Source organism: Hipposideros armiger, unplaced genomic scaffold (assembly GCF_001890085.2).
Source record: "Hipposideros armiger isolate ML-2016 unplaced genomic scaffold, ASM189008v1 scaffold_155, whole genome shotgun sequence".
Taxonomy (NCBI): domain Eukaryota; kingdom Metazoa; phylum Chordata; class Mammalia; order Chiroptera; family Hipposideridae; genus Hipposideros; species Hipposideros armiger.
In genome coordinates this window covers 1,767,253-1,794,655 of record NW_017731505.1, presented here as the reverse complement: position 1 = coordinate 1,794,655, position 27,403 = coordinate 1,767,253, and the positions used below count along the sequence as shown (strand labels likewise).

The following is a 27,403-nucleotide window of genomic DNA, read 5'->3' as shown; positions in this document are numbered from 1 at the left end:
AGCCTGAATGATCCCTTTAATGTACCCCATAAACACCAAGAACTACCCTAATCTAGCGAGATAAAGGTGGTCTGTGGCAGGAAGAGAATGAGTAAAAACTCTAGTTTAAAAAAGCTCTCCTGGCTACTAATAGTCATGTAAAAATAAAGGCAAGAACATATGGGCCATTAAATAGAATACAATGTATCAGACAATGATAGGTAGCTGGACAAGAGTTAGCATCTTCTGTCTTCATTATTCCAGCAGCAGATTCTGCTGTAATAGGACACGCCATGGTAGGTTTTTCGGTGAATGTGGACCAGAGTGGTCATCCTAGAAGTTGTACATTAGTAATTTCTAAAATTACTCATGCCCAGTACCCCTACCAACCAATGGAATGAGACTTTCTGGGGTGGGGAATTGGACATTGAAATTATTTTACAATTATTCCACTAATTATTCTACTGTGCTGTCAGGGGTAGGGATCACAGACATCTTCCCTCCTTTTCTATGGTTTGAGGTTAACATTTGAAATGTGTGGAGACATTTTGGTGGGTTGTGGTGCTACTGGCATCTAGTGGGTAGAGGCTAGTGATGCTGCTAAACACTTCACACAATGCACAGGACGGCTCCTACAACCAAAAATTATCCAGTCTAAAAATGTCAATAGTTGCAAGGTTGAGAAATCATGCTCTAAGGTAAGTAAAACATTGGTCTTCCATTCTTTAGAATTATCTATCTCCTTTTAGTCCAAAGAACCAATGTCAAGACCCTTTAGGCATGGTTCAAGACATAGGTGTCGAGTCTGGGATCAGTGGTGTGGACTAGGTCTTGTCCAATACTGATCACAATGCATTTATTTTTATACCTTCAGTTTCATTGCTTTACATTACTTTCAAGCAGAAGTTCAATTGTTATATAAAAGAAGTTCCAGATGAGGCACACGACTCTCCTTACTCAACACCATTTACTATGTCAGATAAAATGAAAATGCATTCATATGACCACAGCATTCAGCAGTCACTTCATATGGGGCCATAGAGAGAAGGCACAAAAAATTTGCACTGTACTAATGGGGCCCAGGTGCCCATTGTATGGGTTCAATGATTAGTCTGAATTGATCACAAATACTTCTGAAAGAGTCACTAGTGTCAATTCCCTAAATCGACATCAGAGGGGCCTCAAAACTGGATGAAGAGAGTCAACAGCTCTTAAAATATACAGGGCAAAGAATAAGCATGCTGTGATCTAACATAAAAACGCTGAGAATGGCTCCTCTTCAGTAACCCATGAGGATGAGACTTTCTTTCCAGTAGTCGTGGTAAGCTACTCTAAACTCTTTCTCATTCAACTAGCCCTGCCTAAATATCTGGATTTGCCAGACAGCTGGTTAGCGTTAGAGATGCTATCCATGGCTACTCAACCCAGGTTCTCTTTATGCATAGCTGATTGGCCAAAATCATAATTGGAACCATAAACTTGGCTGAAGTCACATTTTGCTCCAACCAGTTGAACTCATCAATTCAGTACAGGGCCACTCAAACACAAAAGAGTCGACCAAAACAGCCCTTGATGACATTCCATCACAGAAATGCAGTTTACATAATAGACTTGAACCGCGTAAATCCATGCAGTTCAAAAACCCCACCAAATTCAACCATTATGCTCCATGGAAGATGCATTCGCTTTAGTTCATTCTGTCTCTTACCTCTGTCTCTGTTTTTCTCCTTCCCTAGTGAATCCAGTTTCTTTCTCAAAGACTTCTTTCTCTTTTGTCCATCTGTAAATGTTAAAAGAGTGAAGAGTTGTAAAAACAAGCTTATAGGTGATATTTTACATTATCAATAACTATACTTGAGCAAAAGCATGCCTTCTCACTTACTTCACTCATAATGTGGCAGTTTAAACAGAGTAACAGCTCTGAAAATACATGAAATTCCCTGATTTGAATCGCACACATCTCAAAAATCTTGGTGTATGCCCTTCAACTTTGTTTCAATCGTGGAAAGTACAGGAAACTTACCTCCTTTGGGAGCAATTTACAGTAATACCTCGGTTTGCAAGCATAATTCATTCCGGAAACAAACTACTCATATTGCAAGACATCGCTTGTTTACCAAGTCAAAATGTATTATTAGGTTGGTGCAAAAGTAATAGCAAAAACTGCTATTACTTTTGCACCAACCTAATAGAAATGTTTGCTCGTCTTGCAAACCAAGTTACTCGCAATCCAAGGTTTTACTCTAGTTTTGCCACTAGATATGTTTGTTTTTACTATTATGTGAGTCTCTTTCTAGTCTTCATATTTATGTAAATCAATGCCATCTTGAATCAAATCTCCATGAGAGATGAGTCAACAGCATATACGACTTTGGCATTCATGAGCTAGTAGAGTGCAACTGGAGAAGGAAATAAATTGTGGGGGGTCTACAGACACAGATCTAATTACTGCTGCAGCATTAACTGTGTGACTTTGGACAGTCTCAGGGTCCTCATCTATAAACTGGGACTTTCACAGGGTTGTTGTGAGAATTAAATGAAATGATGCATATAAAGGGCTTCACGGGGACCCTGGCACATAAGTTCAGAAGTATTTTCTTTTGGGGTTGCATAGTATTCCATAGCTATACCATAATTTAATTAACCATTCCTCCACTGATGGACATTGGAGTTGTTTCCAGTTTTTTCAGTATAATAAGTATGGCATATATTCTTTTAGCATCTTGTACTTGCAACAAATGTGCTTAATACTTCTGGTTAACTCACCAAATAATAAAGATACCACTCATATCAGTAGGCAGCTGCGATTGAATTCCTGGGATATTATCATAAAATACTGGCAGTCGTCATCGCAGGAATGCAGCTCGGGATTATGCAGCTGTCAGCTTAACATGTGGGAGGTGCAAATCGAGAGCCCACGCTGTGATCAAATAGGGGACACACAGCCCTTGCAGCAAGGAAACCGAGGTTTAAAAAGGGGGATTAAGAATTGTTTTCTTAAGGGGTACACTAAAAACTGTAGTAAAGAAAGAGACTCAGACCAATAAACTGTAAAAGCAAGACTGATAACATGAAAAGACAGTAAGCATTCTTAAACAGAAATGAGCATTCCTGGGATCCTACGGGCTGCAGATGTTCTCAACTCTTCCTCCCTGAATTTTTGGAGGCAAAAGATATCACAATATAATCACATTCAATCCCGCCTTCTTTTCAGAAAGCAAAAAATTATTTCAAAAAATGACTCTCCTACCATAAAACGGGAATAGCTTTTAAGTCTTCACTCCTGCAGTTGTGAGATTGGCACAGGGGAAAATTATGGAAATCAGTTGCAATTGCGGCAAAGAGCCATCAACCTCTTTCATCCTGTAAATGTTCTTACCTTTGGTGTCTAAAGACGATCTAACTATAGGGCCTACCATGATTTATTATATACATACAGACTATAAGCATACTAACTGCACAAGATTCTAATCTGTTCTCCAAACAGGACTGACGGGTCTTCAACTTTGTAGCTCTTTGTTCATCACTCATTCATATCACCAAAAATATTTGTAACGAGAGTATATGTCTTTAAAAAATTCCTATCATTCCTTTATTTTAATAGTTGGCCAAGAAGAATAACAAACTATATGTAAAAGCATAAGAGATTTATTTTTTATAAGTAGTGGGCAGATCCTAAAATTAAAATAAGTTGTCAAAGAACCACAATACATGTAGGATAGGGGGCATTTTCTTTTAAGATAGAGTGTTTTCTTTTTAACTGCTCTTAATTAGGGAATATATCATATATGTAGAGGTGTATGAATATAAATGTACAGTTTAAATAATAATTAGGGGGCAACTCTCACATAACCATCAGCCAAGCTCAGATGTACACTACTGTTAGCACGGAGGCCAGCTCCCTGCACGCCTCCCTCCCCCTCCCCCAAGGCCATCACTGGTCTGACTTTTGCAATAATACATTTTCTACTTTTCTTTACACTATTATCATTGATGTATGCATTTATAATGAATATAGTTTTGTTCTTCCTGCTTTTGAATTCACTCAGATGGAATCACACGATAGGTATTCTTTCTTGCCACATTTATTTCATTCATCAACATCAACACTTCCTGAAATTCATCCTGTTGAGGCAGGTAGGTGGATGTCTCTCATTTTGATAGTGCTTTCTTGTATGAATATACCACAGTTAATTTACCCATTGAACTGTTGATGGAAATTTGAGTCATTTCAAGCTTGGGACTATTAGGAACCATGTTTTTGAAAACTTTTGTTCATATCTTTTTATATATGAGGTGTGATCAAAACATGGTGAATGTTTAAATTTAAAAAAAAGTATTACAGTAAAAGACACATTGCCATTAATACCCCTCAAAACCCTCTCCCTTGCTTCAAACAGACTTATCCCCTCATTCTTGCCACTTTCTGAAGCAGTTCTGGAAGTCCTCTTTTGTGAGTGTCTTTAGTTACACTGTCGTGGCTGCCTCGATGTCCTGAATCGATTCAAAATGTTTACCTTTCATAGTCATTTTGACTTTGGGGAAGAGCCAGAAGTCGCACGGTTCCAGATCCAGTGAATAACGTGGATGAGGACACACCGTAATGTTTTTATTTGACATAAATTGCAGTACAAGAAGCGATGTGTGACACAGAGCATTGTCCTGATGGAGATGAAGTAAAGACACTCACGAAAGAGGACTTCCAGAACTGCTTCAGAAAGTGGCAAGAATGATGGAATAAGTGTGTTCGAAGCGAGGGGGAGTATTTTGAGGGGGATTCATGGCAATGTGTCTTCTACTGTAATAATTTTTTTTAATTTAAACATTCACTGTATCTTTTGATCACACCCATACATATACAAGAATTGCTCTAAGACAGTGATTCTTAAAAGAGTGGTTCTAGGACCAGTAGCATCAGTATTGCCTGGGAACTTCTTAGAGATGTAAATTCTACAGTCGCACCCCAGACCTACTGAGCCAGGAACTCTGGGGTGGGGCCCAGCAGTGTGTGTTTAATCAAGACCTCCGGGGGATTCTTGTTCACACTAAAGAGAACCACAGCTCTAGGGGATTTATGTAGAAGGTGTAATGCCAGGCCAGCGTATATGCAATGTTAGGCTTTAGCAGGTAATGCTGAACTGCTTTCCAAGTCATTTTGCTAATTTACATTCCCACCAATATGAGAGCTTACATAGTCTCACAAGGATAATGTGGACTTCAGACTCCAAAACTCCAAACAATATATCAAAGCATCCTTATAGGAAAAAATGTGATCTTTGTTGAATACTGGCCTACAACTAAAAAAAACACAACAAATGCTTAACTATTTACAACAAATATTATCTTTTTCACTTAATTAGACAGAGATGAATGTTATTAAGAGGAACTAGACAAAATTATGGGCGATGTGCAATAATGTGAAATGATGCATTGCTTTAGCATGCCATTTTGCCACTTAAAATCCTCAGGAAAATGACAAGAGCTGAGAAATGAGACTGCTCGCACTTTCTCTTGTGATCAATCAGCAGTTTGCTTATTGAGCTCCAGTTTTTGAAGAGTGTCTTTTGTTCCCACAAACACAGAAATCCTGCACAAGAGACTCCTGTATGACGTGTAACCATACAAAACAGTTTATGGTCAGCCAGTTCCTTGCATGGCAATTAGTGTGATAAGTTGAAAAGTTCCATTCCACCTTTTACAGAAATTTAAGCTTCCTCACTATTAATGCTGTGCAGCCATGTTTTATAGTACCAGTGGTGATGAGGGCGTGCGTGCTAACTGCTCCCAGGGTGTGCAATGTCTTACAGACAACAGTGGCCTGTACAGAGAACTTGGGTCACACATCCTGATTAAAGGTATCTGGGAAGAGGCACCTGGGGATTGGACTCCATGCACCCACTTGTCACCTCATTAGTGTGCCCCAGGAGACCATGTCCGGGTGGGAAACCCCACAGACATACATGCCACAGTAGCAGATGGCGAGGCAGTAAGCCCTCCACATCCTCGTGACCCCAAAGCAAAAGAACTATCATTGTGAAGTGTGGTTGGTGACTCTGGGGGTCCTCTTGGGGCAGGTCAATATCAATATGGTCTGGAGGGTTGAGAACAAGAAAACAGGAGACTGCCCCTCTAGGCCATGCTTTTCATAGACTCATTCGCTGTCAGGTGGAGTTCCATTTTAAGGCTTGTTTGTTTCTCTAGTTAGACCGGAAGCTCTCTGAGGGCAGAACCATGCCTCCTAGGCTCCTGCCTCCCCTCCAAGTACGTAGCACAGAGTGAGGTGCGCCATGAGGACCGGTCAGCACTGCGCATGGCCAGAAGTCCGGGGGAGGTTTGGAGTTGGCTCTGAGAGAACCCAGGATGAATACAGTATATATCTCCTAATTGTAAGGTGATCAGATTTGGAGAATGTGGGTAATAAAACAGTAGTTTCCATATTAAATTGGTTGTAGAGACAATAATAAAAATATTGTCTAAGTTAAGACTCATTTTTTGTGATAGATGGAAGAGTAAGGGTAGCTTTGGGGGAATAGCTATTTCCTGAAAGGGGGCATGAAGGCGCCTTCTGGGGTGCTGAGGATGTTCTAGATCCTGATCTGGTTGGTGGTTACATAACGTGTTCATGTGAAAAACCCACTGAGCTGGACTTGTACACATTCATATTTATGCGCATTCCTTTCTAGATATGTCATTCCTCAATGAAAGTAATAATAAGAAGAAAAGACTTCACCACTTTTGCAGAATGGCACCAACATACAATTACATGAACTGAATGGGACTGAAAACTCAGCAAGCAAGTCCTGCACAAGAAAAGTTCTTGACTGTTTAACTTTTCTAAATATCTGAATACCTATGGTGTCTCCAGACCACCATGACTTCCCTGTGAAATAGGAACGCAGTACTGATTAGTTCCTGTTTACTGAGCATGTATGTACTATAGGCTAAGTGCTTAGTACCCATGACCTTATGATAGCCTCACAGCAGCTCTATGAAGCCCACACTATAATTTATTCCCATTCTACAAATGAGGAAACTGAGGTTAGAAGAGGTTAAGTAATTTGTCCAAGGGCACAAGTAAATTCCCACTTGCACCGAGGGCCATGCAACATCAAGGATGGTGCTCTTACCCTCTACCTGTGCTGTAGTGAGGAAAATATGGGGCCTATCTGAGGGATGTGATATTAAAGGCCAGGTATATGGACCAACACACCCAAGGTAATACAGAGTTAGAGAGGAAAGAGAAAGAGAAACTGGCATTTTTTTTAAGCTCTAAATATTCACCATAATTGGCATGAGTCATTTTTGCCATCTAATGTGTATCTAATACACATCAACATACAATCCACTGAGGTAGCTTTTTGACTTACTCATTTTACAGTTGAGGGAACTGAAAATCAGAGAAATAAAGCAAACTGTCCAAAACTCACAGGACTGGCATGTGGTGGAGCTGGGATTCAAACGCAAATGCTATTCTAGCTCTTGTTGAGAGGGGTGGCTGGGAGCAGAACCCAGATATCTGTGATGAGATGCTGAAAAATCCTTTCCTTAAGGCCCATTTTGCCTCTGCATCGTGAAAGATGGTTCTGGAGGTGTTTGCAAAACAATGGACGTTCATTTGTGAGGGCCATTTAGACATGGCCCTCCTGGAAGTATGGATGCTGGACAAGAAGATGCTAAGGGCAGTCAGAGAGAGTGTGCGTAGATGGCCTAAATCCAGATGCGCCTGGATGTAAGACAGGGCATCAACATGCAAGGTCTTTGAAGTCCCTTCACTTCAGAGTTCCATAAAGTTTACATTCCTGGAAAGAAGAAGAAATCGCCTGCACTGAGATATGAAATGCAGCGAATAAAAGTTACTAAATGGAACTCTGGGGATGAACCCTCTTCTGATGCTGCTACTGACACAGGTAAAGAACTACCCCAGTGGGGGAAAAGTGATCATATCTAGCCCCCACCAGCTATTCAGGTGGTGTTTGGCCCACACAATGACTGATAAAAACGTGAGTTCTAATGCAAAATCTTGGTAAGTTCACATATATATCTGGATTGCTAACCTCTTGAGGGAGATGGAAGAGCTGGCAGCACTGGGTCCCACATTCCTCACACTTGACCCAGGCCAGCATAGACACCTAACCCTGGGCCACTGCACACCTGGCCAGCCTTGGAGTTTGCAACTCCATCCCGGCCTAAAAGGAAGGCTGTAGCTTGTTTCAAATCTTCAAAAAATTCCTGCTGAAAAAAGTTTGAAGGAATGCATTTTGGCACCACCTCCCCTGCTTTTCCCAACCACAGCTGTCTCATTACTTACTTGGACCAGAAAAACAGACTCTCAGAGAATTCAAACCAAAGGAAATCATAGGCAGTAAGGCGAGCTTCGTTAAAAAGCGAGGGAAACTGCCATGAAAGAGACACCTGGGTGGCAGCATGGGAAGTGACCCTTTAGAATCTGCATATAATCTAACAGGGTTTCTCAGCCTTGGCACTAGTGATATTTGGGGCCAAATAACACTTTGTTATGAGGACCTATCCTGTGCATGGTAGGATATTTATTATAGCAGCATCCCTGGCTTTGATTTCCTAGATATCAGCGCACCCACCCATCCCCTGTTGTGACAACTAGTTATGTATCTGGACATTGCCGAATGTGCCACAGGCACAAAATCACTCCAGTCAAGAAACACTGGTCTATGTATAACCTAGACAGCAGCTATGTGCTCAAACCATGTGACATCTAAACGACAAAACATCCACATTTCCATTCACATCACTGCCACAATGCTCAGGTTAGACCCAATCTCAGTTCCTGTTTTAAACAGAACAACACAAAAATGTTTACAGATTGTTGAGCCTTTATATGCCAGGCTGAATTTTGGGCACAATAACAATTTCCTTCAATTTATAAAGAATTAAGAGTCTGTCTCTAGGTGTCTTTCTACCAAATTCCTAGGTAGGGAAATAAAGCAAGTTCCTAGAGTAAATGGCCTTACATTTCTTTGTATGAAGTTTTGTTGTTTTTTTCTCCTTTAGTGGAGCCAGATCAGGTGTGGACCGGCACCTGATGGTCAACACTTGTATGAATGGAGTTGTCTTTAGCTTGCAGGGAAGGCTCAGGAAACACCATAGTTTTTGTTCGTTTGTTTGTTTGGGGTTTTTTTAGAGGACTAAACATGGTAGACAAAGAGACTTACTGGCCAGTCCTCCATTGGCCAGAACAAAGATTCAGGAGGAAATTATAGAAAGGCAATTTTATAAGCAAATGGAACTGTTCAGCAATGGAATGAGCTGCCTAAACAAAACAAAACAAAACAAAACAAAACAAAACAAAGCAGAATCCCCGTTCGCTGCGGCTTCCATCTTGGATGCTCTCTGTCTCGCATTCCTCACTGTGGGGGAAGCCGTGTCATGAGAAACCCTATGCAGGGCTCTGTGGTGAGAAACTGGGGTCGCTAGCCTGCAGTCACATGAGTGAGCCTGGACACTGATCTTCCAGCCCCAGTCAAGCCCTCATTTGACTGCAGCCCAGCTGAGCTTGATGGCAACCTCATGAGCCAGAATAACACCCAGGCTAACGTAGTCCCAGAAACTGTGTGAGATAAGACATGTTTATTATTTTTTTTAAAGAAAAAAATATGCCTAGCTAAATAAATGCATGTGGTATACTGGATGGGATCCTGGGACAGAAGAAAGATGTTCGTGGGAACACTGGCGAATTCTGAACAAAATCTGTAGTTTGATTGACAGTAATGTACAAATTTTGGTGTCTTAGTTGTGGCAAGTATGCCAAGGTTATATAAGATGTTATCATGAGAGGAAACTGGGTAAGGGGCATAAAGGAACTCTATATTATCTTTATGACTTTTCTGTACATCTAAAATTATTCATATATATATATATATATATATATATATATATATATATGTATGTATGTATGTTTTTGAAAGCCTTTCTCCCAGGCATTGGATGTAGTCAAGCAAAGGTTGAGAACGCATTTGTCAAGCGTGTGAAAATGTGGAGGCTTGCACTGTTCACTGATGTACTTTTGAAACACAGATTTAGGAGCTCAACTTTATGGCAAGAAGGTGACTCACAAGACAGAGTTTCTCACCTGGCTGAAACTAGTGTAATAATCGCCCTGTTCTCATCTCCCTGATCTGAAAGAAAACGAACATCTAGGTCGATATAAAGCATCCCCTGTGTCTGCTATTCTTATCTAGCATGTTTTCTGGGAAGGGAGCAGATAGATGAGAGGCTTGAGCAGGTATGTTTTTATGGCACTGCCGACGTCTTAATACCTGACTGATTAGATTGTCTCAAGTTCATAGGTTCTCTAAATCCCTTTTCTGCTTGAGTTACTCAGACTTGGTACTTGTCATTTGCATCCAAGAATGCTGATTAGCACAGAAATCTGTTTATTATTCAACTTCCTATGCCTATGCTGATAAACCAAAATACAGTTTTTTAAATTATAGGTATCTATATGAATGTGAAATCAGTGAGTTATATGATCTGTGGATGTCTTATAAAAATGATTACTAAAACTATATTGTATGCTTTACTGAAACTAAAATTCATCCGTCATTGTCATCTACTTCCCCTTTTGAGGACTCTTGAGCCACAGACCCCCCACCCCAAACATAAGGCAAGAAAAAGACTAAACCAGATATTTTATTTCCAGTTTGGAAAAGGAGGTTTGTCACAGAAATAATTTTATTAATGGTCCCGGATACTTGAGGGTCATTCATGGTGCCGATTCTCCACCTCTACTGTTTTCAAAGATTAATGTCATCAACAATAGGTTACTTTGGCCCAGTGTGTCAACATCGGAAAGCAGATAGGGACTGGTGAGAGCTGGGCAGCCAAAACCCCAGTCAAAATCATATCTCAGAAAAAGTCAAGCTGGACATTGGAGCCAGTTACTGCCATCACCATTCTCAGTGGAAGCAATTCAAAATTGACCCTGCAACTTTGAGTTGCCTTCTCCATATTCAAGAAATGAAAGGGAGAGCAGCCCTGACAGAAAGAGGGAAGTAACTACTAGGAAAATGGCCACCTCTGCTTCTTGACAGGACACGTGGTACCAAGCCCAGGATAGGGGAACCAATGGGGCCAGTGCAATACTTGGGTGTACGAGTAGAACTGGGATTAAGCCCAGAGATGTAGGAAAAGAGCCAAAGCAGGGATCTCTTCTCCATTCTAAAATAAGCGTTCTCTGTCCAGGAATGCTGCACTACAAACACGATGAATCTCCTTGGCTTGGGAATATTATTTACACTATAATAGTTACCTGTTTATTTATTTATTTATTATTATTATTTTTTAGATTTTTTTTTAATTGGGGAATTGGGGGGATGGGAACAATGCTGGGGAATTGGGGGGAGGGGAACAGACAAGTTGCTGTCCTTTTGTTCTTCAGTCTAGTTGTGGAGGACGTCGCTTCACTGGTCCAAGTTGGCACCATCATTGCGCTCTTCCCAGGCGAGGCAGATCAGTCGCCGGCTTCTGGACGGCCGCTCACTGCGGCTGCTGGCCGCTCACGCTGGCTGCTGGCCGCTCACGCTGGCTGCTGGCTACATACGGTAGCCCATGGCAACCCACTGCAGCAGGGGCTGCAGCCTATGCCGTCGCCGGCGATTCATGGCACCGCAGCTCCAGGTTGAGCTGTTGTTCAGCATCTTAGCTGTGAAGGGCAGTGTCACTGGCCCTCATATGTGGGATCCAAACCGGGGCCCTCTGGCGTCCCAAGCAAGTTCTTAACCATCACACCACTCGGCCGGCCCAATAGTTACCTGTTTAAATGGCATCTTCCCCTAGAAAATGAGCTCACCCCCTATACATTGAACCACCCATCACTCCAGCCATCCTTCCATCCAACATCGATTAAGTACATATTGTAAGTGAGACAGAACTAAGTGCTATGAATGCAGATGAATGGTCGCTATCTCTGCCTCTGAGAAACTCAGTTTAGTGCTAAAGACAGATAAGTGGAAACTTCATTAAAGCAAAAGGAAGAAATGCTTCAGTGGAGACATTTACTAGGTGGTAGGTCAGAAATGAGAAGGCTGTCCCCACCTCTCCTTAGGAAGGCTAATGTTTGAGTTCAGTCTTAAAGGACAAAGTTACTCTTCTCAGAGAACTCTGAATTTTGATGGGGTTCCCCCCAATAAATCACATGGTGGCTGCTGAGTCCAGGAAATGCTTTCTTCTCCTGAGCCTCTTAATGTTTTATTCCTAGTAATCCAACCCTTCATCAAACAAGCATTCTGTTGGTGAAAAAAGATGAGAAAGTTGCAAATTCAGAAGTAGATTGATAGTTTCTTTAGTGGGAGCTAGGGCTCAAGAGAGTGACAAATAAGAATTCTGGAAGAAAATGACCTACATGGAAAAAGTAGAAAACAATGTATTCAAGCTCAAACTGGCCCTACCATTCAGTCAACTTTGGATCTCACTATATATATATTTAATATCATTTTAAAGAAATCTTCCATGCTACAGACTGTTGGTTATTTAATCAAATATATAGGTCAAAGTTTTCATTTATCCATCACCTTATCTTTAGCCGTTCTTACATTAACCGTGATTGAAATATTGGGTTGTCAGAAAAGTCATTACATATTTTGTCTATGTTTTTCAAAGGTCATTGATTTATATAAAGAACAAAGATCAATCAATTATATATTGCCCGTTTTGTTCGATAACCTTTTGCCATATTTCAGTGAGCTTCATAATTCCTCGTTCATAGAAGGACCTGTCTTTATTTGCGAAAAACTGAACAAGGTGCTTATTTACAGCCTCATCTGAATTGAACGTTATACCCTGCAAGGAGTTTTGAAGAGAGTGAGACAAGTGGAAGTCTGACGGCGCAAGGTCAAGTGAGTATGGTGGGTATGGCAACACATCCCATCCAAGCTCCAATAATTTTTGACAGGTGATCAAACTTGTGTGTGGTCTCACATTGTCACGATGGAACACAACTTCTTTACAATTAACAAGATCTGGACGTTTCTGGATGATGGATTTGTTCAAACTGCCCAATTGCCAACAGTACACAATCAAATTGTTTGGTTCTTTGGTAGGAGCTCGAAAAACACAACACCTTTAAAATCCCACCACACTGAGAGCATAACCTTCCTCTGATGAATGTCTGCTTTCGATGTCATTTGAAGCAAATCATCACGTCGGGACCAAGACTGTTTGTGCACCACATTGTTGTAAACAATCCATTTCTCATCACTAGTTATCAGTCACTTCAAAAAGGAATCGTTTTCCTCATGTTTAATGAGCATGTCACAGATGTTTATACACGCCGTCAAATGAACTTCTTTGAGCTCATGCGGAACCCAAATACCGAGCTTGCTTATGTATCCCAGCTTCCTCAGGTGGTTGTGAACGCTTGAGTGATGGATGTTCAATGTTTCTGCAATCTCTCGTGTTGTGTAACATGGGTTTGACTTGATCAATGCCTTTATTTTGTCATCATCAACCTCGGTAGGCCCCCTGACCGAGGAGCATTGTTGAGATCAACATCACCAGCACGGAATTTCGTGAACCATCGTTGGCACCGACGTTCTTGTAGAGCATGGTCACCATAAACTTGGTGCAACTTTTCACAAGCTTGACGTGTGTTCTCCCCTTTATGGAAGTAAAACAGTAAATATGCAAAAATGCACAGTTTGGTCTTCTATCTTCAAATTATAAAATCTCCAAAACTCAACCAAATCGCTCATTTTTTTTAATGAAGCTAAAACTGTCAGCTGTCAAATGACATAGCATTAACACAGATGTGAATGACTCTAGTACTTCCAAAAATGAAATAGTGCCATCTGTCACAAACATGCATCATGACTTTTCTGAAAATCCAATAGAAGGCAGGTAGAAATAGGATTATTGAGTTATTTTTCTTGGTGTAAATCCCAATGAATTAAACACTGTTTCTTTATCCTGTCAGCACCTTGTGGGTTTGATTTTTCAAAATTGGTCTCCAAAGTGTCTATGTTTCTCAGGGAAGGAAATATTCATGGTATTCTTAAGCAATACAGATGCCTTTCCTTAGAACTGAGGCTCCCCAAAGTACTTGTGAAATGTACTAATCCCCACAGTTTACATATCGAAGTGGTGGTGAAATTATCAAAGCTGTGGTCAGAACATAAGAACATTCTGTGAGTCTCTTACTGCTGTAAAAAGAGTCAGATCTTGGAGGTCACCCTGTTTCCAGCTAAATGAAACACTAAGAACCCTTTTCTGTTTTGTAGAAATTCTTCTGGCAAGGTAATTAGTTCTGAAATTTTTCCTCAAGAGGGAAACCATGTAGATTCCTGAACCTCAAAGCAAGTGTTTTTTCTATTACAGAAAATCATTGAGATATTTGATTTGTTGAACGTGTTTCCTTATTCTATCAAAACATGAGGTAGGGCAGCAGACCACATGGCTTGGATGTCTTGGGTTTAAAAGCTCAACTATGGTTTTTCCTTAACCGGGCGTTCTTTGTAATCAGTGCTTGCTGTAATAACTGGTCATGGTCAAATTATGCCCTAGAAGGATATTTTACTTGCTGTCATTTTTTCCACATTCAAGTGCTATGAGTAAAAGAAAAAAAAAGCTATAACTATAAGCCTGTGTTCTGGGCGTGGGGGGCAGAGAGCAACCCTGCTGTTATCTTTTCCTAAGCTAGGAGTTAGTGTGTCTTTTCAGGCTCCTGAATTTGCATCTCTTATTGCACATTCCTTAAATTGAAAATGGTACTTTTGCCTTACACTAGGTAGGCATTGTATTTATAGAGACAGAATTTTCCAAATATCAGAGCAAGAAAGACAGCCTTTGGCAAGTCGTTTCCTTAAGCTATGTAAAGGAAAGAAAGCAGGTAGGAGAACAAAAAGACAAAAATCACTTATCCCAAAGAAATACCCTGGATTGTTAACCAAAGGAAATTCAACTCCAAATTGTGGGAATTTTATCATTACTCATTTTAAAGTCAAAGTCCAAGCTCATAGTTGAAGTTGAAAAGGTAGAATCAGACAAGGGTGTGTCCACATGGTATGATTTTTGACCTATGGAAGGGACTAATGCTATCTACTCTCTTTTGATACAAGCTTTATACTAAACAAGTAAAAAGGGAATCAAATATCTTTAAATAATAGACTTTAAACCTTGAAAATGCCTCAAAAATTCCTGCCACTTGTTCCCATAAAACAGCTCTCACAAATTTAGTAACTGGGCAGACGATGATGCAATTAGATGAAAACTAGTGCCCTCCTCGCTCTTCCCTTCTCCATTCTTGTTTTTTATTATTCTTCGCACTAACACTGAATGTGCTATCACTGATTTTTTAATCCATTCCATTCAATTTCTCAAATATTTCCTGAACAGCAAAAGCAAAACACTGGACTAGACACTAAATCAAATAAATATAAGAATAGTTCCCTCCTTACTGCTTGTTTGCAATGGCAGAAGGTGACATTTTTATTCTGTACGCCAATTGTTTCTAATCTAAATCCATCTTTATCCTACTACATCCCTTCCCTCCCAATTTTTCCTTTCCCTATTGTGTTAGGCGCTCACCCTCCATGTGGTCATGCATCCTGGGATGAGTCCTACCCCAGGCTCAGGAAAGGAATTGTTAACTAATTCTGGTGACTTCTTTCTGCTTGCCAGTATTCATTCGGGTACTGCCAGGTGTTGCAATTCTAGGGAGTGAAAATGAAAGGAAGTCTACTGAGAGGCAGCAGCTAAAAGCCTTCTCATTTACTGAGAAGACACTTGCTGAAGAGGTACTACTGCTCTTCTCTGCCTCTTCAGGCTGCCACAGGAGCAGTGATGACAGAGGCTGCTGGAGCCATTCTGTGGCAATGAGGAAGCCAGCCAAAAAACCAAATGACCCACTGATGATGGCAGAGAAGAAAGATGGAAGGCCACTGCATTCATGAGTCCTGGAATTAGCCTACCTGTGGGCTCCCTGTAAAGTAATATAATCAATTTCTTCTCTATTTAAGCCACTGTTGGTTTGCTTTCCAAAATTTGCAGCCAAAGCATCTTAACAGTGGGTAATCCAAAACTCTGATGTGGGATGTGTTTTTCTACTTAGATTTGTGCCAGCCTTCCCATGGAATGCCAGGTATTCCTAAGAAAGACATCCTTTGAAGTTTTCAATTTGTGTGTATTGGGTGGGATCTATGATAAGGAGGGTAACAGGAGGGAGATGAGTTTACAAAGAACTGTACATCTGTAAATAAGGCCTTAAAGATGAATATAGCTAAATTCTTGGTTATCAAACCAGATAGTGATACTGAAGCTAATAATCAACCCATACTGGAGGCTGACTTATTACTAACATCACCCATTTAATGCTTAGCTTACATTCCTGTAAACAGCATGGTGGCATCAGTTGTTTAAGCAACTCATAAAAATATTAACTTTTCTTTCTTGTTTAGTGTCACCAAGGGAATTTATTATGCACTTTGAAAAAATATTTGGTCCCATATAATATAAACACCAAAACTTCTGAGAGTTACAAAGTTCTGATCATTAAAAAACACACAATTATTGCAAAATAAAGTTAATGTAGTGAAGAAATTGAAATGACTAGGATGCTATAATTGATCAGTTACATGAATAATAATTACAAATTACTATACCAAATGAATAGTAATCTCTTAAATCAGAAATCAGCAAGCTTTTTCTGTAAAGGTCCAGATAGTCAATACTTCCGGCTTTGTGGGCCATACGGTCTCTGTCAAAACTGCTCTACTCAGCCATTGTAGCACTAAAGCAGCCTTAAACAACAGAGAAAGAAGTGAGAAATGAGTGTAGCTGTGTTTTAATAAAACTTTATTTACAAAAACAGACAGTGGGCTGGATTTGGCCTTTGGGCTGTAGTTTGCCCACTTCTATCTTAAGACCCCTTAAACTACTTCTCCAGAGCGTCTCCTTTGTAAAAACTTTATAAACATCCACTAATTGAATTTTTTAATAATTTTGAGGGCTCAATGTCAAATTATCTAAAAAGTCTGATTGGTTTAAAAAGAACACTCAATGTTTCATTTCAATTAATACTTAGTTGCCTTTGCTTCGCCTATGGGGAAACAAAATCAAAAGCAAAAATGGAAGCCCCTGTTCATATTTCAAAGATGGAACATTCTCTGTTATTATCAAGTTTACTTTTGGGTCACGATCCCTACAGAGAGAATGGTGTAGTCTTGAAACGTCTGAAAGGTGCCAGAATATTTCAGAAACTGCAGTGACAAAAGTTTGTTTCAAGACTCCAAAGCCTTGTGCAATGCTAGTTGCTGCTCCAACAAGGATATACAAATATGTATAAATGTGACCAGTAGGGACAAGACCTTGGATCGAAAACCACATTGCCTGAGAACAGGAAGGGAGCCATTTGCGATACGAATGCACAAAGCATATGGTTTAAAGAACCACATACTCTCATACCGGCCTGCCTGCTTGGCACCAGAATGAAATCATACAGCAGCGCACACTGGAGAACTTGACATGGTAACAGCCCTGGGGTACAGAGGAGAGCATCCAAGAAGAAAATTACAAAACAACCTGCCGGGAAGTCTCTCTGTCATTCCTGGTTTTTACTGGAATAGATACATGAGGCAGCTTCTTCTCTCTAAGGGTCACCAAAGGTAACTCGGAGAGGTGACATCCACTGCTCAGTTAATATAATTGATGTATTTGTGTTTCCTCTATTGACTAACGCAGAGCTCCGTGAGGATGTGGACTACTTTTGAAGAGACACTGTAGCCTCCATTAGAGGCTTCTACCCTCTCAAAACCTAAAGCCCCACATATCCACCTCCTCTGGGCTGCCCGCCCAGTTTGGTATTGAGAGAGAACAGCGACGCAGCACAGGAAGCCCTCTGGGTGGCATTCCACAGCTGAGCTCCAAGTGGAGGAGGCACCAGATGCTTAGGCCAAGGGTCTAGCCTAGGCTCATTTCTGTGACCCTACAGAAACAGTGTCCCATCCACCTGACTAAAACCCAAGAGCCACAGCACAGCGCAGTGCAAAGTCTTCCAGACTGACATTTTTGTTCTTTTCTTCTTGATTGCCTCTTGTCCATTCCATGCGCCTTCCAAGACTGTGTTAGTCAAACTGTGGGGCATAACCTATTAATGGATCATGGAAATGTAGTGGATCGTGACATGGGTGTTTTAGAAAATGATACAGAATTGAATAGATGAGATAGAGAAATTACAGAAAGTATCAAAGTGTATTGCTGATAAACTTTGGTTCATGTGTTTCCTGGGGTGAGATGTAAAATATATTTCTTACTGTAGGTTGTGGACAAAAAATTTGAAACCTACTGCTCCAGAGAAATAAACTTAAATCTGTGATGCATTCTCAGAATAAGCTGAAAACAAAATGGGTTTCTTCTTTTTACATGAAATACTATTGTCAATGGCTTTTGAGATCAGTAGGCAACAGAGGACCTCGAGAATTTTTTTGTTTTTTGGTGTTTCTCCAACACAGGATTACAGTCTGTGGTTGAAGATACTCTCTGGTGGTTTTAGGTATGGTGGGCAGAATGAGGGCAAACCGTGAATTGAGAAAAGCAGGTGGGGGTCTATGCCTGTAGTTAAGGTGAGACATAATGATGGAGTGTCTAGGGTTGAGGCAGATACAAGACAAAGTGATATGGTGATGGTGATGACGATAATGATGATAATGATAACAGTGATGGATAACTTTTACTGAGAGCGTATGAGATGTCGGGAGATGTTTCAAGCTCATCATTGTTATTACCTCATTTAAGCCTCGCATCAACCCTATGAGACCATCAATCAAAGTTGGAAACTGGGCATGAGGTGAAGCAGTAGAGAATCACTGAGGTTATTTCAAAATCGTTTCTGGGGAAACGGGGAACATGAGTGAAAGGTGATTGATGCTCTTTAGAGAGACCTGGAAGAGTGAAGGAAGGAGCATCATTTTAAAGGAGAAGATGGATGTACTTTCTCAACAATTTGCTGAGGGTCAATGTTTTATCAGGTAGTGTACCTGGTGTTCTAGGTTCAAGGACAAATAAGATACAGCCTTACCCCATGGGAAATCACAATCCCCTGGGAAGATCACAGGAAAGGTCATTGTGGACACACATAAGATACAACTGGCTCTGCAGCTCACACAATGGAGACATTTGATGATGGCATCTACTCCCAGTGGTCTACCATTTTTTGATCACCTCTTTGGTGGTGTTTGCTTCCTATCAGCATTTCTGCCTACAGTGGAGTCTGTGGGTTTTGCCCTAGGTTTCGACTTCATTTTGATTTACACAAAAATCTTTGAGAAACACTTCTAGCACATCACCTCTTCAACTGACCACTGCCACTGCCAGCAAGAAGAACGTAGAAATAGGATAGTTGTATTTCCTGTTTAGGGTTGTTACATAAATAGCCAAGCTCAATTTCCTTGCCCACCAGGTTGCCCTTATTTTTTTAATCAACATTTAAATCACAAACCAAAGGAAGCTGCAGTGTTAGCCTACCAAGAATATCATTTTCTTGATTTCATTGAGTTGTTTACTTGGGTTTTACATTGCCTGAGGGACAATGGTGAGGGACCGCTTTATAAGGAAGCCATATAATTGAGCAATTTTGAGGCGTCAGGGTGCTCTTTTATTAGACTATTGTCCACATTTTCTTAAACCATCAGCTATTCCCCATTCCATGATATTGCTTCCAAAATACATAAACAAAGCCTTTCTCAATTGTGTTATCAGAAATTAACTGAAACAAGAGAGAACTGCACTAACGAAAACATGAATATGCATTTCTCTCTCTTGGAACCCTTGGGCTTTAAACACTTAATTTACAATATAATGAGGTTAAGCCACAGTACCTACACTAACCTGCTTTACTGATAGTGGCAGAATCAGTCACTTCCTTTCATTTCACTTTAGACCAGAGGTCAGCAAATTTTTCCTGTAAAACGCTCTGTCAGGCATATGGGCTGTCACAACTCCTAAACTGCCATTGTCACATGAAAGCAGCCCTAGACAATAAGTAAATGAACGAGCATTGCTGTGTTCCAATAACCTGTTATTTTTGTTTACAAAAACAGGTGGTGAGCTGGGTTTGGCCAGCGGGCCAGTTTGCTAACCCCTGCCTTAGGCTATTTGTATTAAAATACAATCAAATAATGTTAATTGAGCCTAACATGCTACCTGATACATAAATAGTACTCTGTTGATGTGTGTTGAATAGATGAAATGTTCATGCAAGCCATTAGGTGTTGCTTAATTTCTCCACCATGCTCTCCACATTTGTTTCCTGATTCTGCTGTTGGGTCATTTACAGACTAGAAAGTCTGATCCAAGAGCCTATGCCAAGAACAGCCTTTGACTAATCAGGAACATTCCATGGGTGCCTCCAGAGAACAATCTCAGGCTCATAGGGAAAACTTGACTGATAGATATGATCCCTCTCACCAAAAAAGCCTCCTGATTTCTACCAGTAAGCATTTCTCTAGGTTCTTCAAAAGCCCCTTTTCAAAATATCTTAAGTTTAGGAAGGGTAACAAATTAAGCTCATCAGTCATCTTATATGGTTAATGGAAATTTTATTAGTTTTTAGTTTGCATGTCTCCTGGTTGAATGGATATAGAGGAGGGAGTAGCTACAAGTTGTGAGGAGTCGAGATTCCTGAATAACTGCGTGGAGCAGAGTCCACTCTCCCGACCCCCATGGCCAACCTGTACTGGACGGTACCGGAGTAAGAAAGAAACTATTATAGTGTTAAGGCACCGAGTGGTTAGTCTACCTCAACAAACACAAGTAAGTACATATCTGTGAGACACATTCTTAGTAGAATTGTTGAGCCATTTAAGCTACATGCTGCCAAATTGCCTTGTAAGTTGCTGCCAGAGTTAGATTCCTACCAACAGTATATGAGTGTCTGTTTTCCCATAAAGTATATTATGCAACTTTTGAAACTATGCTAATCTAAGAGAAAAAAATCTCCTTGGTGTTTACCTTGCATTTCTTTAATGAATATGAGGGTGAGCATCTTTTCAAATATTTATAAACCACTTGTATTTCTTTTATGTGTGAGCTGCCTTTAATTTTTCTACATTTTAATTATTTTTGTTTCTCATATTAATTTGTAACAAAGCTTTCTAAAGTAGAGAAGTTAGCCTTTAGTTTGTCACATGTGCTGTAAATTTCTATTTATTTATTTGTTGTCAACACAGATGATTCATTTTTTTTGTGTGTAGTGAAATGTGTCAGTCTCTTCATGACTTTTTTGGAAGTGCTTTCCCCAATGTGAAATATATATATATAAACATCCAGCTATGTTTTGTTTTGGTGCATTTATAGCTTGATTTTTTTAATCTTCAAATCTTCCATATCATTTTATTTTTATGTAAGGAGTAATGTCCGAATCCAGCTTTTTCTCCTCAATGGTTGTCTCATTGTTGCAAATACAATAATAATCCATCATTTTCCCCTGACAAGAAATGTAATATTTATCATGTCATAAATTCTCATATTTGTTTTAGTTCATTTCTGAACTCTGTTGTCCCCCATTGATCTGCCTATCATGAAGCAGTACAATACTCTTTTAATTGCTTTAGTTTTATGACATTTTAATAAATGGATAGAGATCATTTTCATTTGACTTTTTTTCATGTTTTCCCCTTCCTACTCTCACATAATCATTTGCCTAGATGATGTTTAGATCAATTTAGTGATATTACAGAGACAAATTCTGTTGGTAAGTTTTTTGGAATCACTTTCAGTGTATAGATCATTAATGACATAAGCAACATCTTTGCTTTATTGATTTTTCTTATTCCATAACAATATGTCTTTTACATTTATTCCTAACTTCTCTTCTTATCCAACTTAGATTCCATGGTCTGGAGTTACAATCTTTTCCTTGGATACTGTATGAGTTTCCTATCACTGCTATAACAAATTACTATAAATTTAGTGGTTTAAACAACTCAAATTTATTATTTTACAGTTCAGAAGTCTGAAATGGGTCTCACTGGGCTAAAATCAAGGTGTCAGCTGGGTTGCAGTCCTTCCTAGAAGCTCTATGGAGAATCTGTCCCCTCGCCTTTTGCAGCTTCTGGAAGCTGCCCGCACTCCTTGGCTTGTGGACCCCTTCCTCCATCCTCAAAGCCAGCAACACTGCATGTCTCTGACTCTTCCTTCAGAGCCATACCTCTCTCTGACTATAACTGGGAAAGTTTCTCTGCTTTTAAGTGCCCCCGTGATTCATTTGGGCCCTCTCTAATAATCCAGGATAGTCTCACTACCTCAAGGACTTTAACTGAGCACATCTGCAAAGTTCCTACTGCCATGTGAGGTAACATTCACAGGTTCCAGTGACATCTCTGGGCGGGGCGAGGGGGGGCATTATTCTGCCTGCCACAGATATAATCTCCACTGCCATGTCTCTCTCTGCCATCATTGAACTCAGCTGGAATATCCTAACTCTAGTGAGAGGAGACTTGAGTTAACCGGGGCTGGGGAATTGAAAGTGCAAACTGGTGTGTTTTGCTTTAGCAGTGTTTGACTGCCAGAATGTTCCATGTGCAATTTAAATCCCCAGCTCCTAACTTCCAATGAACCTTTTGGGCTGCCCTGCAATCCTGCAACATTGCTGCTGGTCCATCAGGTCCCCTCTCTTCCACTCCTCTCCTCTCTCCTCAAACCTCCAGGGCTTCCTTCCCACCCTCACTCCTAGTGTATGAAATTGCTGCCTATCTTGCTGAGAGTGGAAAACAACTCCACATGCTCTGCCATCATCTTGTAATCTACCCGCATCTGCACCCATATAACCCATGTCCACCTATCACTCTAGCACAAGAGGCAAAGTCTCGGCTTATGCTGTGGATCCCACCCCTGCAGTCCACTCCAGGAAGTCACTCCAGTCATTTCCCAACACCTCAATCTCCAGTTCTTCCTTCTTTATGGTGAATTGCAGCAGCTGATGATATGTTATAATATCATTTATCTAAGCCCTGGAGGCACAAGTCTCACAGAGAGAGGGGTTCTCCAAACAGATACCCATCATTAAACCCCTCCAATTGTCCTCAAGTGTCAAAGAACAGAAATGTGAGCTTGAGTAAGTTTCCACTTTCATTACACCCATTGTCTCATTAGGCGTGGTCTCACTTCTTTGAGTTCTAGGCCCTGGCTGCAGTATTTATTTCCCTGAGTAATTCATTCACACAGTGAACCTGACCCTGTTTAGATGGTTTGCATGGAACCAAGTGGCCACCCTCAGAGCAAAGCTGCCATCATAGCATTCAGCATTGACCATGCACTCAAAGGACCTTGGTAAACACAGAGGGAGCCAAAAAATGTATACACATTTTAAGAAAGGAAAAAAACTGTATTAAAATTGTAACACAATGAATGACGCTAGTATTTTTTATTAACACCATTTTTTGAGCGAGCGTCATACTACATACTGCTACCATAATTCAATTCAACTTTGAAACATACTACATGGATAACACTGCTTAAAATGTGTACATTTTGGGGGACACCCCCAGTATTTGATGTCTATAATCATCTGCCCCAAAACAATAGCTTCAGAACTCTTGGGTGGTGTCTATTTCTTTCCACCAGCCACACGATCCTTTCTCTCTTTCATAAGTATGAAACTATTTGTAAATCATTAGTTCTCGCTTTGATAGAAAATAACAAGATGAGTTCTGTAGCCTGAACACCTTTGAAACTTTTTTTTAAAATTGGGGAATTGGGGGAGGGAACAGTGTTGGGGAATTGGGGAAGGGGAACAGACAAGTTGCTGTCCTTTTGTGCTTCCATCTAGTTGTGGAGGACATTGCTTCACTGGCCCATGTTGGTATGATATTGTGCTCTTCCCGGGTGAGGCAGTTGGTCGCCAGTCATTGGTCGGCCACTCACAGCAGCTCCGCTGCTCACACCGGCTGCCGGCTGCTCACGCTGGCTGCCAGCCACTCAGGTAGCCCACAGCAGCCCACTGCAGCCCCACTGCAGCCTACGCCATCGCCGGTGACTCACAGCAGCTCAGCTCTAGGTTGAGCTGTTGTTCAGCATCTTAGCTGTAGAGGGTAGTGTCACTGGCCCTCAATGTGGGATCCAAACCGCAGCCCTGCTGCTCAGAGCTGGTGCTTCCAAGCGAGCTCTTAACCAGCTGAGCCACTCGGCCGGCCCTGAATCTCTTATAGAGTAAATCTTTTCCTGAAGGTGCTAGGGACCACATAGTCTCAGAAATAAATGATGAATACAGAACTTCTGGCAGTCAAATTTTATAAAATTTTCTGTTTGATAAAGGTTATTTATTTAGGGGACTCTTTAAAAAGCAGAAACAAAGAGAAACATCAAATTAACTGGATTTAAAAACAAGCTACAAAAAATATTTGTTCCCTGATATCTTATCTGATGTGCATCCAACCAAGGTTTCCTATAACTTTTTAGAATCATCATTCCCTTCGTGATGAATTAGGTTTGTCAGCAACATTTCTACTTGTTTTTAAAGCAACTGAAAGAACATCTGTGCTTGTAAAAGGGAGCTAGGACTGGTGGACCCCACCTGGGCCACCTTGTGAGTTAATTGGGAGGTGAGGGCAGGCCTCATCTCCACCCTACAGCCAAACCCAGGCAAGGTGAGCCAACGAGTCTGTCCTAGGGAGAAGCAATAATGGGCCCAACAGTGACAGTACTCATTTTTCACCAATTGTCAAAGTGGTTTTCTTCTTAATTAACCTGAGGGTCTCTGTATGTTAGATTAATATGAAAAGGTATAACAGGTGTAGGGATTTCCTCCAGGGAGGAACTGGCTGCAGTTGTGGTGACAAGCAGAACATGACAAGGAAGCCGAAGGAGCAAGGCGGAAGCCAGTGAGGTGTGCCTGGCCCCCCAGGCCCTTGCCCTCATCTACCTCTCCCTTTTCCTGAACTCTTTCATGACCTCCGGCAGAGTCCCAGATTCCAGCGTAAAGAATACAAGTGGCCCTAAGAGTCGCCATCCAATTAAATCCTCTTTGAGGTCAGTGTTTTTGTGCTACTCTTTCTCGTCAACAAAACAGAGCCTCCTACTGCAGAGAGAGGTGAACTGCCCAAGCTCACGCTTGCAAGGATTGATGGGACAAGTCCTCAGATCCTGGTTTGCAGACCCCCAAGCCTTTTCCATGAGCCACAGATGAGCCAAGAAAACAGCAGCACCAGCAGCATGGTTGTGGACAGACTGAGTCCACGCTCATTTGTTTTATCAAGGCTACTCAGTCACTGCATGTGGGCACTTGGGGCCTGACAATGCTTGTTGGTGGGGACTGTCCGGTGGACTGTAGGATGTTTAACAGCATCCTGGCTTCTACCCATTAGATGTCAACTGCATCCTTCCCCAAGTTGTGACAACTACAAGTGTTGCCAGACATTGCCAGATTTCACCTGGGGGTGTTGGGGTGGGGGGAAACCATCCCTGCCTGAAAACCACCTATCTATGTGTGTATGTGTATATATGGGATATGGGTTATATTATGGATGAATATTCATGACACATCCCCTCAACCTCCTAATAAAAGAAAACAAGGTAGAAGTTCTGCAGATACGGAAATCCTCCAGAGCGATCTCTAGCTTTTAGATGCTTGCTGTCCCTCTCCTGCTTCCCTTGACATTTCAGGCACACCAGCCAATGTTGCTTTGTATCGCTGGTTTACTCTCTCTGTATAACACTGTACCTTTTCATTCTACCTCAGATTACCTTTCTGCTACACACTAATATCAACTCTAAATTACTCTTGTACTTTAGATAGTAAACATTCAGAAACAGACTTTTACAGATGAAAGGGTTTCAAATACAGGCTTCTCATCTTTACCAGAATCAGGATCTGGGATTGTAAAACCTCCGATGACCGGGCCTGCACTGGCTCCAGTTTCATAATGGTGAACCCCCAGCAGAGACACGCCAGGTGAAGGACCGGACAAAAACGAGTTAATATCAGGCCTGATGCTGGGTTTGCAGAAGGCCAAATGGCACATTTAACAGAGTGTTAAAACATTCTTTTCAAACGGTTATTTTGAAATGCTGTTGAGATAGACACAGTTATAATTCTAACCCTTGAAGTTGACCTTTCTGAAGCTTCTTTTTAATTGGTGGCTCTGAAGCCGTGTAGACTGTTGAGACACACATGCTTTCCTTTGTAAGCCCCCAGTTGACCTTCTCTTGAAGTAAACATATTAGTTGACATGTACATTGTCCCACTTGAACGTGTCTTTCAAAATGGACACAAATGCCCGCCAACAATTAAGAGCTGCAGTTTCCTTCCTGTGTTACTGTTAGGTGTGAGATGAGCTCGCAGCTTGCGGCTATGGCAGAGCAGATGTTCCACATGCAGCCTTCCCTGATGGGATGACAGATGGGGCCTTACCTTTGGGAATGGTGATCTGACAGCTCAGGTCACAGTCCTGCTGCAACTGATAAAAAGCCACTTCCTGCAGCCGGGCTCGCTCCAGCTCTGAGAGGCTCTGGATGGGGACTGACCTCAGCCGCACGCTGCGGCCCGACATGCTGTTCCAGGTGAAATCACCCTGCAGGCCAAGGGGAAAAACAGCCAGTTACACAGTTCATGGACCTCTTGCAAGCCTCATCTTCTCTCTTAGGCAGGAATAAAGTCAAGTAAACATCATCTTTTTGTTCCCAAATTGGCTCTCAATCCCTAAAATCCAACCCACTCTTACTTAACCATGGATTTTCTCAGTCAGTTGCAAACATCAAAATCTCGAGTACCTGCTGGGTCACTTGGTCCAACACAGTGATGCATACACAGGCCAAAGAAAACTCTGTGGAAAGATGTTTCAAGGGTCCTACTTCCTCTCTCTTATGTGAACACATGGAAACTTTGGGTTTTGTATCTCAGCAACAGGAAAAGCTGCTGCTAACTGCCATCATGTACACTAGACATAGGAGGGCGACTGTGTATTGATAGCTTCCCATGTACCAGTGACTGTGCAAAGGGCTTTTCAGTTATTCTCTCCAACAACCTTATGAGGTGGCCACCATTTCTGACCCTATCTAATGTAATATTCAATACCATAACAACGTTACCTAATATAGTGTAGTATATGATATATTGCATTGTCAGAAAAGTCATGACGTATTTTGTCTATGTTTTCCAAAGGTCATTTATTTATATAAAGAACAAAGATCAATCAATATATATTGCCCGTTTTGTTCGATAACCTTTTGCCATCTTTCAGTGAGCTTCATAATTCCTCGTTCATAGAAGGACTTGTCTTTATTTGCAAAAAACTGAACAAGGTGCTGATTTACAGCCTCATCTGAATTGAATATTAAACCATGCAAGGAGTTTTGAAGAGAGCGAAACAAGTGGAAGTCTGATGGCGCAAGTTCAGGTGAGTATCGTAGGTGTGGCAACACATCCCATCCAAGCTCCAATAATTTTTTTTTAATTTATTTTTTT

At 41.1% G+C, this 27,403-nt stretch overlaps 1 protein-coding gene across 4 annotated transcripts in view; it reads right to left on the bottom strand.

Annotated features, from left to right (window-relative positions):
• ARHGAP6 (Rho GTPase activating protein 6) overlaps positions 1-27,403 on the bottom strand; it is a 491,641-nt gene that overhangs the window by 55,092 nt on the left and 409,146 nt on the right. For all 4 annotated transcript variants that reach the window (XM_019651219.1, XM_019651220.1, XM_019651222.1 and 1 more), the window contains exons 2-3: positions 26,351-26,510; positions 1,688-1,759 (exon numbers count right to left, since the gene is read on the bottom strand). In XM_019651219.1, coding sequence (XP_019506764.1) covers positions 1,688-1,759; positions 26,351-26,510 — 232 coding nt within the window. The remainder of the gene's footprint in view (positions 1-1,687; positions 1,760-26,350; positions 26,511-27,403) is intronic.